This window comes from Mytilus californianus, unplaced genomic scaffold, assembly GCF_021869535.1.
Source record: "Mytilus californianus isolate M0D057914Y unplaced genomic scaffold, xbMytCali1.0.p SCAF_6, whole genome shotgun sequence".
NCBI lineage: Eukaryota > Metazoa > Mollusca > Bivalvia > Mytilida > Mytilidae > Mytilus > Mytilus californianus.
The window spans coordinates 67,976,879-67,993,500 of record NW_026262712.1 but is presented as its reverse complement, the minus strand read 5'-3'; the positions used below and the strand labels follow the sequence as shown (position 1 = coordinate 67,993,500).

The 16,622-nt window shown below is 33.9% G+C and overlaps 1 protein-coding gene across 2 annotated transcripts in view; it reads right to left on the bottom strand.

Annotated features, from left to right (window-relative positions):
• LOC127706853 (heat shock 70 kDa protein 12A-like) overlaps positions 1-16,622 on the bottom strand; it is a 90,797-nt gene that overhangs the window by 59,187 nt on the left and 14,988 nt on the right. For both annotated transcript variants that reach the window (XM_052211573.1, XM_052211572.1), the window contains 2 exons: positions 15,624-15,845; positions 13,178-13,331 (listed from right to left, as the gene is read on the bottom strand). In XM_052211573.1, coding sequence (XP_052067533.1) covers positions 13,178-13,331; positions 15,624-15,845 — 376 coding nt within the window. The remainder of the gene's footprint in view (positions 1-13,177; positions 13,332-15,623; positions 15,846-16,622) is intronic.

Sequence of the window (16,622 nt, the reverse complement as noted above, 5' to 3'; positions counted from 1 at the left end):
ATAAATCATATTTGAACACCTGTAATGCGAGTAATAGAACTATTTTAAAGTGAATTAACGCATGCTACTTATGAGCACATAAAAAGAGTACGTATTTACAGTATGTATACATGTGTGAAGGCAATTATACATCAGTTACTGAAGTATATTGGGACACGTTAATATCAACACCATTTATACGTAATTAGAAAATATCAAAACAATACGGTTTTGAAGAGTCGCTAAGCAAACTTGGTGGAATAAACAAAATAATGATGTAAACAAAGTAACAAAATTAGGGGCGTTTCTATGATATTTGAAAGAGGGGGCGTAGAATCAAATCTTTCGCCGAGCGGAGGGATGCGAAAAAAATTTTGGACCTTTTTTTTGCTAAAAAAAAATAAAATAATTGTGAAATGCACTAATGTAACGGTTCCTGACTTGAAGCATGTATATTTTATAGTTATATATAGAGTGTCAGGGTTTGACATTTTTTATGCCGATTTCTCTCCATTAATTGTCTATGGTATATTAAAATGATTGGATGGATCTTAACAGCAGTAGACCAATAACGAGAAATTCCAAATTCTAGGGTATAAGGCGTTACTTAACATTTCAATAGTCCTAGGCCAGGATTTTATGAACGGGAGACGAAATTACGGTTGCCCTGGTAGATGGTCCATGGAGAAGCTCAGAAGCTCCTGGATTTCAACAATTTAGCATCAAATTATGAAGTAGCCAGACTGATAAATATCTCTCTATCTTAGATTAAGTTCTGGTTTCGTTGAACGACACACATATGATACAAGACAAACAAACACTGAAGTATAAAGTTCTTTTGTTGTAAATATTGTAGGCTTTAATGTGTTTTATTTAATGTGGAATACATGATTGAATATGAAAAAATTGACCTCATTGTACTACAGTACTAAATTAAAGCAATCATGTCACTGTCTAGTTCCGATAGGTGGTATATGGTACATAAATAAATATAGTGCTTGAACTTCATGGCAAAATGTAGGTCAATGTCACTTAGTTACTCACTAATGGATATTGAATCAATATGATACTACCAAAGGCTATCCAGATGAGAAGTGAAAATGCTATACCAAATATTACATGTTACTAGTATAAATGTACCTTAATGCAAAACCTGAAATGAACATAGAAACAATGACGGACTCTCATTTTCAATGAATGGTTAGACTAGAGTGGATTCTTTAGAACCATTTTCAGAGTATGTGTTTAATTAATGAATATGATAAATTGCCATATTCAATACAATGTTAGCAGATTACGATAGTTTTTTTGTTTTTTTTTTTAAAGGGGGGGGGGGGCGTACGCCCATTACCCCCTCACCTGGACCCGCCCCTGAAAATGAAAACTGATCAATCCTTTGAATAAATCTTTTCTTAAAGGATATCATTTTATCCCCGTAGTAAGATCTTTCAATATTGTATTTATCGGTTCTTACATTGATTTTTTTTTTCATAGATTAAAACATAACTAAATATACCTTGCTTTACATTTGTGAAAACTTTGTGGTCCTACATACTGTAGATATAATGTACTTTTATTTTGGCATTGCACAAGGACATCTTTACACGAATGTTTTCGGATGTGCACTGATTGATACTTTAGTCTGGGAGAACATGATTTGTCAAATTGTTGTTATTGGCTTTGAGCTAGCTTTCACTAACTGCTGAGCATTCTTAGATCTGTACTTAGTGGGGCTTTTTTGTCTTTCTGTTTATTGATTTTTTCTTTGTGCTACGGCACAATCTAACGTGTCAGGCCATTTTTTCAACTAAATTTATGATTTGTCAAAATGTTGCGCTGTTCGAATTTAGATATAGGATAGGGCGTTCACAAACATGTTTAAACCCGCCATATTACATATGTGCCTGTCCTATGTGTGGAGCAAGAATTTCAGTGGTTTCTGTTTGTTATATTTGTTTTTTGTCTATTTTTATTCATTGGTATTTTCAGTTGCATTTTATAGCTGGGGTTTTCTTTTTCTTGGCCGCATGTTGGCCTTTTGTTGCTTAAATCCACGCCATTAAAATCATGTTGGATAGTTGTCTGATTGGCAATCATAGCCCAACTCCTTATTTTTTTATCGTTTATATAATATGAATCAAAGCTACATCATCCTAGTCATGTGCATTCAATTGGTTTCAAAGTCCTTCGTACTCTAATCAAAATCCAAATTTGCCTTTAAACGAGTGTTGTTTAAAAGTTGTAAATGAACTTACAACTGAAACAGGAGAAACAGAGCTTAGTTCAACCAATAATTGATTACGAATAAGTAATTCCGAATAATAAAATGCAAACTTTTTTCACATAAATTGTCACAGCTTCACCATGTATATCTATCTAACCTTATAGGTTTATGAAACCCATTTCATTCAATTCGAGTTTTATTAATTGCTGGTCAAGATATAAACAATATCGTAATCGTGTAGATTATTGTTAATGAAAACTAACTTTAAAAGTAAAATACAAACTTTATTGTGTACTATTTTCAAATTCTTATAGTGAACTGGACCTGGATTCTGCTCGTTGCATGCAATCAGTAACAAATACTCTATATAACCACCAAGAATAAAAAAAAATTTTATGAAAGGGGGATTTGTGACTTTTTTTACAGATTTGCGTAGTATTGGTAAACACATTGATCAGTCAAAACTATCAAAACTAAAAATGAACATATACGCGAACATGGCGTACTACACTTGGTACAGTCCATTCAAGTACTGACTAAAAACCTGACACGTGTTGACATGACACTCAAAACTATACAAGGAACAGTACAAAAAAAGATAAACATAACATATATGAAAAAGGACAACAGTTATAAGTTAACAGTATCAATAAACACATGGTAGGGAAAATATGACGTTTATTTTATTAGTTGCAACGATATTGGATAATATTTTCAAAGTAAAAATAGAAATATAACCATAAATACGGTATCACATAGCCTCAGCCTCTGTTGGGGTAACAAATAAAGGCAACAGTAGTATACCGCTGTTCGAAACTCATAAATCGATAGAGATAAAAACAAATCCGGGTTACAAACTAAAACTGAGGGAAACGCATCAAATATAAGAGGAGAACAACGACACAACAAAAACACAACATTAAAATGTAACACACACAGAAACGAACTATAATATAACAATGGCCATTTTCCTGACTTGGTACAGGACATTTTAAGAAAAAAATTGTGGGTTGAACCTGGTTTTGTGGCATGCTAAACCTCCCGCTTTAATGGTAACGTCAAACACAACACCAAAACGACAACATCACATGACAGGACCACAATACAAATAAATGGGAGAACATATAGGACAAAGGAACACACGAATAATAGCTAACAAAAGGTACTAGGCTTAAAATTCAATACGCCAGATGTGCGTCTCGTCCACACAAGACCATCCAGTGACACTCAGATGAAAAAAGCTTGAAAGCCAAAACAAGTACAAAGCCGAAGAGCACCGAGGACCAAAATTCCAAAATGTTGCGCCTAACACGGCCAGGGTTTTCTGCCTGGGACAAGAACATCCTTATTATTTAGAATAATTTATAATTTTGCAAACAGTAAATTGTATAAAATTAAGATAGGATTAGGATTGATTCAAGATTAGATTTGTTATACTGACATTACATTTACTTATAACAATGAAAATTACAATACTTATTAATATCAAATTGTGGTAGATAATTAATTGTATTATCTATAGCTATGTCGGTGTTTCTTCTGAATCAAACTGTAAACCAAATATATCGTATAAATTTCGTTGAACCAAACTAAAATCTAATAAGTGAAGTGGGTGATTAATTATCTTTACCATAACACACGAATATAACAGAAAAGACGTTAGGACATTTGACAAAATCCGACGAGAATAACTAATATAACATCAAAATTAAATACATGAATTTGGGATAGAAAGGTACCATGACACGTCTTGTAGCAATGCGGTTTCACACTCAGCAAAACAGTCACAATCGGGAATAAGTCACGTTCGGTAATTAAAAGATCAGACGACGTAATGACAAACCACAATCTAACACGTGGTAAAAATGTCCTTAGTTAGTTTGGACAAAGACACATCGTATGGACTAACCAATTCGTGATGGTGTCTGTAAAATTTACGTAGTGTCATTTTTAATCTGTCCTCCTCATAACTTTGTTGGAGCAGTTTCTGTGTCAGGATCACACTCCTGTATATGAAGTCCGTATAGTGTGAACAAGCACGAGAATAACGTATCAATTGAGATATGTAAACACCATACGAAAGGGCAGAGGGTATGTTACTGCTGAGAAATGGGAAATTGATAATTGAGAAGTTGAAATCGTCCCGTTTATCATAGTTTTTTGTGTGAAGTCGTCCATCTGTGTCAATATTGAGGACAAGATCAAGGTATGAAGCAGTCCTTCTAGTATCAGTAGTATCCTTAATTTCAAGTTCACTGGGATATATGAGATGTAAGTATTGGCTGAAATATGGGTTATTTAATGATAGAACATCATCAATATATCGGAAAGTAAAATTAAAGAATTTCGCAAGGTGCTTTTTCTTTTTGTCTTTTAGAAGGTTCTGAATGAATTCTGCTTCATACGAGTACAAAAACAAATCGGCCAGTAGGGGTACACAATTAGTTCCCACATCCACATCTGGTTAACACCACTGGTAGAATATATCTCATCACAATATTTTTGAAGCCCATCTTTAACTATAGAAAGAATAGTAGTCAGTACTTTAGAAAGATGTTTAGTCGAACATTTTGATGACCCAGCTATATATCGTTCTTTATATGGAGTTTTGTGTAGTTTTGGTATCCAGTATAATGATGGTAAATTTTCTTCGTTTTCTTTGATGTTGATACCAAACGAAAGAAGGACAGGTTTGTGATTTTGTAAAATTTCGTCCTTGGTAAATGATGTTAAAGAATATGTGGGGTTACCAGTAGTTCTATTTATTCCAAGCTCTGTTGTGAGACATTGCAAATAATGGTTTTTACATATGAAGACAATATTATTGGAGGCTTTATCTGCTGGAACAACGACATATTTGTCATGCAAAGAAGATAAAGCATCCACAACATCCTGATTTTTGAAAGGATTAGTAACTCTTGTGCTCATATTGCATCGTAGTTTTTGAATGCGCTTCTGAATGCATGATCGAATAGCTTTGATCCATTCAGACAAAGTGTCCAGTTCTGGTTCGTCTGGTTCGCGCTTTACCCATTTTCTTGCATTTCTCAACTGCATCCATCAGTAACTTGAAAATCTTTTTCCAGTTGATGGGCTGGGGAATTCTATATTTTGGTCCCTTGGCTAACAAGGCTCCTGCATGACATTCATTCACAATATACTACACAATTCGCTTATTCCTTTTGTGGGCAATATGTGCAGCTCATTTTATATAATTTAAAGGAGTAGGTCTTTTTTACCCCAACGTTTTCCTCTCGTTTAAATTTCCATATATTTACACAAATGAAAAGAATGGATATGGGTTATTGCATCATCTTTTAAAGTCTTGTTGGATTTTATGTTTGAGTATATTGAATATTACCAGTTTTTGGGGACATCCATAAATACGATCGACAGAAAATATGATTCCTTAATTCAATGCTTAATGTAAACAATCTTGTCTAATTTTCATGGATGCTGCTGCATCATTCGCATCACTAAATGTTAACTACATAAATGCTTGGTTGCTGTTTCAATCACTGCTAAGTAAAAAATCCCAAATGACTGCAAATACATTTGCTATATTTATCTCCAATTCTAAAAAGTCTACTACCTTAAATATAGTATTATTAAGTATTGCAATCCTCTCATAGCAAGCGTTTCATCAGTCCTCAGTTTATGGCTCACATTCATACAGACCAAACGATAGATATCTTAAATAAAACAGGCAGAGTTTCTAAGTAAATCATACAGAGTGTTTATGCAAAGAAGCAGAATATACAGAAAGCGACAATCAACAATCAAAAGTAGAAGAAAACCGACACTACCATGACAAACAGGAAAAACGACAAAAAGACAGACAATTGTTTACAAAACACTACTTAGAAAACTTAAGATTGAGACTCACAAACCCCACAAAAAACCGGGGGTAATCCTAGGTGCTTCAGGCGGATAATAAGATCTTGCTCAACGGATAACACTTATCATGACAAATCAAAATGTCCTTATAGACTTCATTCGGTGATGTCGCAATCGAAGAAAACAGAATTGTGCTGTGGCTAAGATAAGTCACAAATCCGTGGCAATATGTTAAACAAGTATTCCATAACGGTCAATCAAATCATCGTGAAATCCATTAAACTTTGGATTGGATGACTTTACCACTAGGAACCCTTGGTTCAAAAACTTCATTGTAAGCAGCAACCCGTTATCAAGGATATCATAATAGAAAACGCAAACTCTTATAGATTTTATCACCTGGGAGGTATATACTACATATGCATGCTTGCTGGATTGTTGGTTCATTGAAATAGTAGGTTTACAATAGAAAAGCTGATGGTTTGTTCCACAGGATTGTGCATGCGTCTAGTGTGGTAGGAGCCATAGGCTCTCTATCACCGCTGGCTAGCCTGTTTTGGCAGGTGAAGAGAAAGCCGAGTGTGTAAGTCTTTTTGCCAGTACATAGCCTCTGCACTATTCAAGACTTCTACAATGCCTCCTCGCGACGGCACATGGTAACTAGGGTCTAGCATCCTAGGCAAAATTGTAGAGGATCTCGGAGCAGCAAGGGCCCCAGAGATGCAGTGTGTAGGCCCACCGACGTGTGGACATGCCCTAGCACTCATCAACCTTGTCCCAGCTATGGGCAAATAGTTGGTCCGATGAAGATCATAGCTCTGTTAAAGCAGTTCATCTAAGAGAAGGACAACTCGATACAAAACCAATGGCAAGATGGGAGTCATAATCTTTGGCTAGCAGCTAATCTAGAGGAAGGAGACTTTGATGATTAAATTCCTGGCCCTCCTGGTAAGGGGGTTGTGCGCTGGTATAGCTACTCAGCCACGGAAAGAAACTTATGCTACAGAAACAGAAACAAGGGAAAATCAATTAGTTCAGTGTAGACAGATGGAAACCTCTGCAGGAATGCAGCCTATGACGAGCGACAAAACTCTGAGAAACTCTGTTCTGTCTCCTAAACAAACTTTAAGTTTTGGTTGTTGGAATGTTAGAACTATGAATGAAACAAGCAGAACTGCTCAAACTATTAAGAAAATGAAGAGATTCAAGCTTGATATATTGGGTGTTAGTGAATGCAGATGGACTGATTCAGGAAAATTTAAACACAATAGAGACATTTACTATTCAGGACGTACAGATGGTAGACATCAGGAAGGAGTAGCTATTCTATTGAGTAAGAGAGCAAGCAAGTCTGTTGTAGAATGGATAGCAGTAAATGAAAGAATAAAAAAAATACGCATGAAGACCAATTATGGGCACATGACTGTTATCCAATGCTATGCCCCAACGAATGATTACATAGATAATGAAAAAGAGAATTTTTATGATAAATTAAATCAGATGATAATGGATACACCAAAGCATTATGTACTTACCATCATTAGAGATCTTAATATGCCACATGTGGAGCAGGATCTGCTTACCCTTCCGGAGCACCTGAGATCACCCCCAGTTTTTGGTGGGGTTCGTGTTGCTTAGTCTTTAGTTTTTTATGTTGTGTCATCTGTACTATCAATTGTCTGTTTGTCTTTTTATTTTTGGCCATGGCGTTGTCAGTTTGTTTTCGATCTATGAGTTTGACTGTCCCTCTGGTATCTTTCGTTCCTCTTTTAATGCAAAAGTAGGTTCAACTAACACAGGTTCAGAAGAAGTGATGGGAAAACAAGGGCTTGGAGAAATTAACAACAATGGTGAAAGATTAGTAGAAATGTGTATTATGAACAATCTGATAATTGGGGGAACAATCTTTGAACATAAAAACATACACAAAGCCTCATGGGTGTCTCCGAATGGGAAAGTGAAAAACCAGATAGATCACATACTGATTAATAAGAAATGGAGGTCATCATTATTAGATGTGAAAGTAAAAAGAGGTGCAGATGTATACAGCGATCATCACCTAGTCATTAGAAAGCTCAGACTTAAATTAAGGAAAAACAAATGCAAAACACCAAGCAAGATCATAGACTTCGGCAAACTTCAACAACCTGAAATACACCAAAAATTCAATATAGAACTGAGGAACAGATTTGAGGTCTTACAACTTGAAGAAAATGAGATTGACATAAACTGTAAATGGCAACATATGAGTGAAATTTATTTAAAAACAAGTGAAGACATCTTAGGTTATAAAAATAAAGAAAGAAAGGAATGATATCTGAAACAACCTGGGCTTTAATTATGGAAAGAAAAGCATTGAAATCAAAAACCTACCAAGCAACAGGAGAACAACAAGAGGGAATGAAAGAGCTGTATAATAGTAAAGAAAAAAAAGTGAATAAGAATGCAAAGTCAGACAAAAAGGCATACATAGATAATATTGCAGAAGAGGCTGAAAAAGCATCTAAAGTTGGAGATATGAGAAAGTTATACAACACCACAAAACAACTTAGTGGCAGGGTAAATACCACCAGTACTAACATCTAAGATAAAGATGGTCAGACAATATGCAAGTTGAGAAACAATTTGAAATAATGGAAAGAGCATTTTGAACAGATGTTAAATAGACCTGAACCAGAAATCTCAGTTGACAGGTCAGAGGAAGCTCCACCACCAACAGAAATAGAAATTGGACCCATAACAGATGATGAGATCAAAGCAGTCATTAAGAAACTTAAAAACAACAAGGCTCCTGTGGCATATGGCATACCAGCAGAAGTTCTAAAAGCAGACATAAATCTCAATGTGAACATCCTACGTGATTTACTGAATGAAATATGGGAAAAAGAAATAGTACCTCCTCAGTGGAAAGATGGTATCATCATAAAACTACCAAAGAAAGGCAACCTTACAGATTGTAACAACTGGCGTGGAATTACTTTACTATCAGTGCCTGGAAAGATACTTTGTAGAATAATTCTAAAACGAATCAAAGGCAAATTCGATTCTATTCTACGGAAAGAACAAAGTGGATTTAGAAAAAACCGTGCATGTTTAGATAACATCCTCATACTGAGAAATATCATTGAACAGGCACTAGAATGGAGATCACCTATATATATAAATTATGTGGACTTCGAAAAAGCATTTGATAGTGTCAATAGAGAGTCACTTTGGTACATCATGAGTATGTATGGAATTACACAGAAAATAATTAACATCATTATGGAAATGTATGATGGCTTTAGATGTGCAGTCAGACATGATGGAAAACTATCAGACTGGTTTTTAATAACATCTGGAGTAAGACCCGGATGCATAATATCTCCTTTTCTCGTTATATTGGTGGTTGACTGGGTAATGAAGAAGGCAACAACTGAAAATAATGGTATACAGTGGGGACTAACAACATTTTTGGAGGACATGGACTTTGCTGATGATATCAGCCTCGTTTCTCATACACATGAACACATGCAGAAAAAGACAGATAAAGTTACATCAGAGGCAGCGAAAGTAGGACTGAAGATAAATGCAAAGAAAACCAAGGTGATGAAGATAGTTGCAAAGAACAAAAACGCAATAACAGTGAACGGAAAAGAACTGGAACAAGTAAATTCATTCAACTATCTTGGTAGTAGAGTCAATGCAGAAGGAAATATTGAGAAAGAAGTCAACATCCGTATTGGCAATGCAGCTGCTGTATTCAAGAACCTGAACAACATATGGAAAAACAATAAAATTTCTAGAAAGACAAAGATAAGATTGTATGTGAGCAATGTTAGATCAGTTTTGCTGTACGGTTCAGAAACATGGAAAACAACTAAAAAAGTAGAAAGTCGAATTAGAGGATTCGAAGGACGCTGTTTGAGACGAATTATTAACATCAGATGGCCAAATGTAATTTCAAACAGTGAACTATCAGAAAGAACAGGTGTGAGGAATATAGTAAATGAGATCATGAAAAGGCGGTGGAAATATATTGGACATATATTGCGAATGGATAACAACCGGCATGTGAAAAATGTGCTGACATGGACACCACAAGGGACAAGAAAGCCTGGAAGACCTACTAAAGGCACATGGAGAAGGGATATAGCAACAGAGATAAAAAGACATAGTTACACCTGGAATCAGATAGAGAAAATCGCGAAAGATAGAACGAGTCTGAGGTCCCTTGTTGATGCCTTATGTGTTCAAGAACACGAAGAGGATTAAGTAAGTAAGAAAAGCTGAAATGATCTCTATGGTCGTAACGTTTAGTTCTCAACCTCATCATCAATTTCAAGACCTAAGTATGTGATAGACTAATCTGTACCTAAGGAATCCTTTATTGCATCTTATATTGGATAAAATATACCAATGAATAAATATTCAAACGAAATGGCATTATTTGCCTTATCAAAGCTAATTCAGTTCATGTTAAAAGTGACTGTTGTCTATTTTAGACCATACATGTATATCAAATTGTATCATTGGTTTCTTCATATCATAAATCATAAAAAACGGGGCGAATTTTCCCCCTGTGAATCTCTCTTAATTGTTATATATCTTTGGTTTCGTCTTTGTTTGTTTGATATGCGTGTTTGCAATGCAGTCTCATATTTCATGAGCGCAATATATTTATCATTACAGATACCATAAATTCCTCAACACTTTACAAAATTTCGTCACAAATATAAGGTCTATTGCAAATGCATGATTTTATCTACCGGAACTTAAAACACGTGATTTTTACACCCATATTAGATTAAAGATTTGTGGTCATGGCAATTATTGATACAATTATTCATAAAAATCACATGCCAAATATTTGATAATTTTTTAATCATTGTTCGACCTTGAAAGAACAAAACTGTATAGTAAGCTATAAAAGGATCCGGGATAATAAAACGTGAAACAATTCATACATAAACACCTGCAATCTCACATACATATAATACATAAATGAACTTAAAATAGTCGGAGCAGAAAACAACAAACGACAGCCACTGGATTACTGGCTCTTGTCTTGGTACAGACACATAATGAATGCGACGGTACTAAACATATTTGGGAGCGCTCAACCCTCCGAAATGGGACTATTGCGTAACAACATAACAAAGGAAAATACTATAAAAAATCAATTGAAATGGCTTAATCCACCAGACTGGTATAAAGCACATAAATAGATCAGATCTGTTAGTAATTGCATCTACTGAAAGATGGTTGAAAACCCAATTTCAATTTATAATTAAGCTGTACTCCTGGTTTCAATACCTACAAGTACACTTCCAACGGTGTTAAGTTAAAAACGCAATCCTAAGTCTTAGAAAAAATTATTTGTTCTTTAAATTTTCTATGTACTCTAACACACTTACAGATAACTATAAAATTTAGGCTGCTGTTTTTCTTTTGTTAATCATCATGATCATTGCATCGCTTTCATAAAGTTTTTTTTTCTTTTAATTTAGGTTTTTTTTCTTCTTTTTTTTTATTTGGGGGGGGGGGGGGGGTTATACCAGTTCACTGTGTATCGTTTAAAGCAAGATTAAAATGAAATTGTTTTTCGTACGTTCATGATTATCAATATGAAACTCAAATGTGCTAGACATGTCTTTTGGAATTTCTATCAGCGTTGCTGTATGAAATTTTATCATAAATAAATTCACCAATAATATAGTGTCGGATAGTTTAACTTTAAAGCTTTCATTTCCTATCATAATTTCCATGATAGAGGGTTGCTGGTTACAAAGAAGCTATCAAACTAAGAGTTCAAAGTGTTGAAGTCATCCCTTATAAAATTTTACGGACGACATCAGGAGATGACTGTTATTGAATATCTGTTTCACGGATGACGAAGTATATGTTCCACAATGTTGACTGTTGTAACCCAAATTTTGACAATTTTACCTATTATGTCTCTTTGTTTTGCTCACACATGGTTGTCAGTATAATGGAATTCTATGCGACTGTCATACAAGTGAGAGGTTTAGCTAGCTATGAAACCAGGTTTAATCCACCTTTTCCTACATAAGGAAATTACTGTACCAAGTCAGGGATATGACAGTTGTTTTCCATTCGTTTGATGTGTTTGAGCTTTTTTGCCATTTGATAAAGGACTTTCCGTATTGAATTTTCATTGGCGTTCGGTATTTCTGCTATTTTACTTTTTTTCAATAGCCGTAATCTCAATCCCGTCCTCTTTTCCTCGAATGTGACCTTCTGAATTAGACTTATCACCGGGTTTGTACTAACATGAACAACACGACGGATGCCTACCCTTCCAGAACACCATTTAACCCTCAGTTTTTTGGTGGGGTTCGTGTTCTTCAGTCTTTTGTTTTCTATGTTGTGTTTTGAAGACTATTATTGTTTTCGATCGTTTCTCGTATTTTGCGATGACACTGACATTGTTTTCGTATTATGAGCTTGACTATCTTTTTGGTATCTTCAGCTTCTCTTTGTCAAATCATAAATTTAAGTACTTGGTTTTGCTTTAATAAACTTTGAAATTCTATTGATACGGTATTAATTACCTATGTTTTGTCTTTATTTGACGTTCATTGTGGTCTTTCAAATCGGTATCATAGAGTTCAATGTTTTATCTTAATTAGTCACGTTTTCCAATATAACTTTTGTAGTTCTTCTGATCGGGTTTGAAAGAGGGGAACAGCGTAGCGATCCAAAACAATTCTAGAGTAATTAATGTTTGACATATTGTATATACATTGTTCATGTCCATTTTGTGTCATCTATTCATCATTGCTTTATTATAGTGTTCGCACCCTTTACGAAATTTGTAAAGTGTGTATTACATTCATTATCTAATTAGTGGTTTGACAATAACAATTCAACTGAAAAACGATCTATCGTCAGACTACATTTGGGGACAATTGCTGACCTATGCAATTAATGAAAAGAAAGGACCGAATTCTCGAGTTTCCTTCCAGCTTTTCCTCTTCTTTTTCTCTTCATAAGATAAAGGCAACTTTTTCGTATTTATGACATTTCAAAACAAAAACTGCAAAATTGCAGGATGAACGATACAAAGTGTTAAAAACTATCGTCACCCTTGTTAAACTTCAATGTTTTGAATGACAAAAAAGTATTTTCTCTTACCACCAAGATCAATGACCATGTATTTCATTCCGGCTTCAATAGTTGAACTACTGTTTGATGCACCGTCCCTTTTGGTAGTTCTCAGTGCCTTGCAAAACATCGACGCAACTATGGGTTCAACAGCTATTGTTATATGTGTCGACATTATTTCAGCCTTAAAAATTATGAAAAAATGAAAATTCTAAATAACTGTACATCATACTTAGTCCATCCATCAATTAACTCTTTGTTTAAAAAACATCAAAGATACCAGACTTATAAATTGGTACGCCAAATGCTCGTTTCGTCTCTATACAACACATTGACATTAAAGTAAATGGTGATATTCAGTGAAAAAAAATCAATTGTCATTGTCAATTTGTTACTGAAAAACATTCCCTTATTTTAACTTGGCTATTTTTAAATGTCGGATTTCTTAAGATTAAACCTAAATACTTTAACATTATTTGACAAAAAAAAATTTGTAAAATATGAAATATGCGTATGTTTGTCGTATACAGCAAATACAGTGTTTTGAACTGTTCCGTAATTAGAACTGTTTTCTGTTTTGCATTTTACTAAATTTTTGTAATTGTATACACATCTCTGTTACAAGGAATTCACAAATTAGCATAATCTGATTATTTAAAGTGAGAATAGTATATACAATGATATGTCTTTGGTGAAGTAAATGGTATTTTGGTATATAAGATTAAAAGGCACATATTTAACATGTTATTATTATTCATTTTCAAAAATGTCTAAAGTTTATATCGAAAAATGTTATATAAATGTTGAATCTAAAGCATCTAAGAAATTCGAATTGTAAATAAAACGTAAAGGACAATCTCCTCTCTATAATTCTATTCTGACCTTACATGTTCGATGTAAAACATATTTTAATTAATAAATAAAACTGTCGAATATACAGAAGACATACAAACATACAGACATACAGGAGCCTGTTGTTCAGTGATTGTCGTTTGTTGATGTGGTTCATAAGTGTTTCTCGTTTCTCGTTTTTTATATAGATTCGACCGTTGGTTTTTCCTGTTTGAATTGTTTTACACTAGTCATTTTGGGGCCCTTTATAGCTTGCTGTTCGGTGTGAGCCAAGGCTCCGTGTTGAAGGCCGTACTTTGACCTATAATTGTTTCCTTTGTACACATTGTGACTTGGATGAAGAGTTGTCATTGGCACTTATACCACATCTTCTTATTTCTATTGAATTACCCAAATGGTTGTTTTACACTTGTGATACGTAATACTGGCTTCATAAACTACCCTGACAATTACTTTATAAGGACTCATTACTAGCGTAATCTTATTCAATAAGATCAACGCATTTTTTTGGGATGGATAGTCCATCAGGATGTGCCGTTAACCTGGCAGCTATACCGTGAACTTTAGATATTTTATCACAATATGTTCATCATTTGCTTAAGGCGTGGTGTTGATTTCCTTTTGATTAATATCAGATTTTTATATAACATATGATTGCACCATTTTAGGATAAATTTACAGATAGTGATGCAGTCAGTAGTATTAATTTCATTGCATCCTTTGATTTCAGATTCTCATCCGATGACAAAGCCAAACATAAGCTTATTACCAGAATGATTTAATTGATAAATCCTTAAGAAAACCGTTTAAATAGTTGTTCGTCTAAAACAAAAACACTGATAATAACCAGTGAAACGTATCTGGTGTAATTACAAAGTGAACGATACTGCAGGTCACAAATTACTTATACTGTGAACATGAGTAAGTAAACTAGTTTTAAGATAGTAGTAGCCTTTCAGAATCGTTTCGGATGCTAATCGTATGGCATGATGGTCAAGGATAATAACTGTGTAGATTTTCAGCAAGAGGCCTTTGCGGAAATTTCTATAAGAAAAACATTGCTGCTAATTTCAAATTCGAAACAAGCATTTTACATGGCAGTTTTTTTTTGTTTGTTTTTTTTTTATTTATGTACAAATATTTTTTATACAAATATATGTTTGAATATATAAATTAGAAAACAATTCGCCTATCAGTCATCTGGTAAACTATGAAAATTCAGTCGAAAGTATTTTGTATTACAATCAAACTTTTCAGGAAGAGAGAAAACAAGATTTGAAGTACATCTGTCTTTTATAGTTCTTTTTGCTGAATATGTCATCCCTATGGGGATAGAAATTTCATCACTATTTTAACTGAAATACTTTTTTTTGTATTTTATCCCGCCAACAATAAGATTTTGGATCCTATTACATTCATCTTCTCCGTCCGTTCTCCCAATAAATATGTTTGTAAAATTTTTCCGATAATTTTACTTAAGAATTGGGATAAAATTAAGTTCAACACAACAGCGCATGCAATTAATTGTTAACATGTTTTAGTTGTAAACATTTAAAGCGTGATATCAATTTTATTATTGCTATTTTTTTACTTAATGTAAGAGAGTTATTATAATGACACCTACATGTTTAGCTGCTTCTTGTATGAACTTCTCTGCGGCGTCAGTACCAGCTGCAGGTATTGTAAAAACAAAGAACAGTTGATCATCTTTTACGGCAATACCGGTCTTTTTCTTTATACTACCTTTCACGTGACTCTTGAAATACTGTATTATCTTGGTATATACCTCCATCGCTTCCATTTGTTTTTCCGTAAAATCGATGATCGGTGTATTACTTCGTACTAACTGAAATGTTTGTTCAACTCTATATGAATCTATATAAATTTCAACTTTAGTATGACATATACCTTAAATGTTACGTACACGAGGTCAAGGAGTAAAATCTCCAATGTCTTCTCTATTCGATCTCTAGCTTAAATGAAAAGTTAGATCAATCAATCCTATAGTGAAGATGTAGTCAGGATTCGGTGAAACAGGTGAAACAATGGTTTTGCAGTTAAGTAATGTTATTTGCGGTAAAAAAAAAAAGCTACAATTTTCAGTTTGGACTAAATTCAGATGGTCTTCTTTAAAAAATTCTATATTTTTTTTCAAATCAACTTGGATGTTCATATACCTCTACAGCTATCCCAATTATGTTTTGATCTTACAGAATGCCAGGTTATTTGGTAGTTTGGTTAATTGCTGTCAAATTTAAGGATTTAATGAATAGGTTAAAAAAGCTAGAATTTTCAGTTCAGACTAAATTCAGATAGTCACCTTTAAAAATTTCTATTACCTTTTCAAATCAATTTGGATTTTCATAAAAACTCTACAACTATCTCAATTATATATTGATCTTACAAAATGCCAGGTTATTTAGTAGTTTGGTTTATTGCTGTCGAATTTAAGGATTTAATTAATAGCTATCTATCTGAATTTAGTCTAAACTGAAAATTCTAGCTTTATTTTACCTATTAATTAAATCCTTAAATTAAATAACCTAGCATTTGGTAGGATCAATATAATGAGATAGATGGGCTGATTCCGACAGAGTCAAGACCAGTCGAGACTAAAATTAAA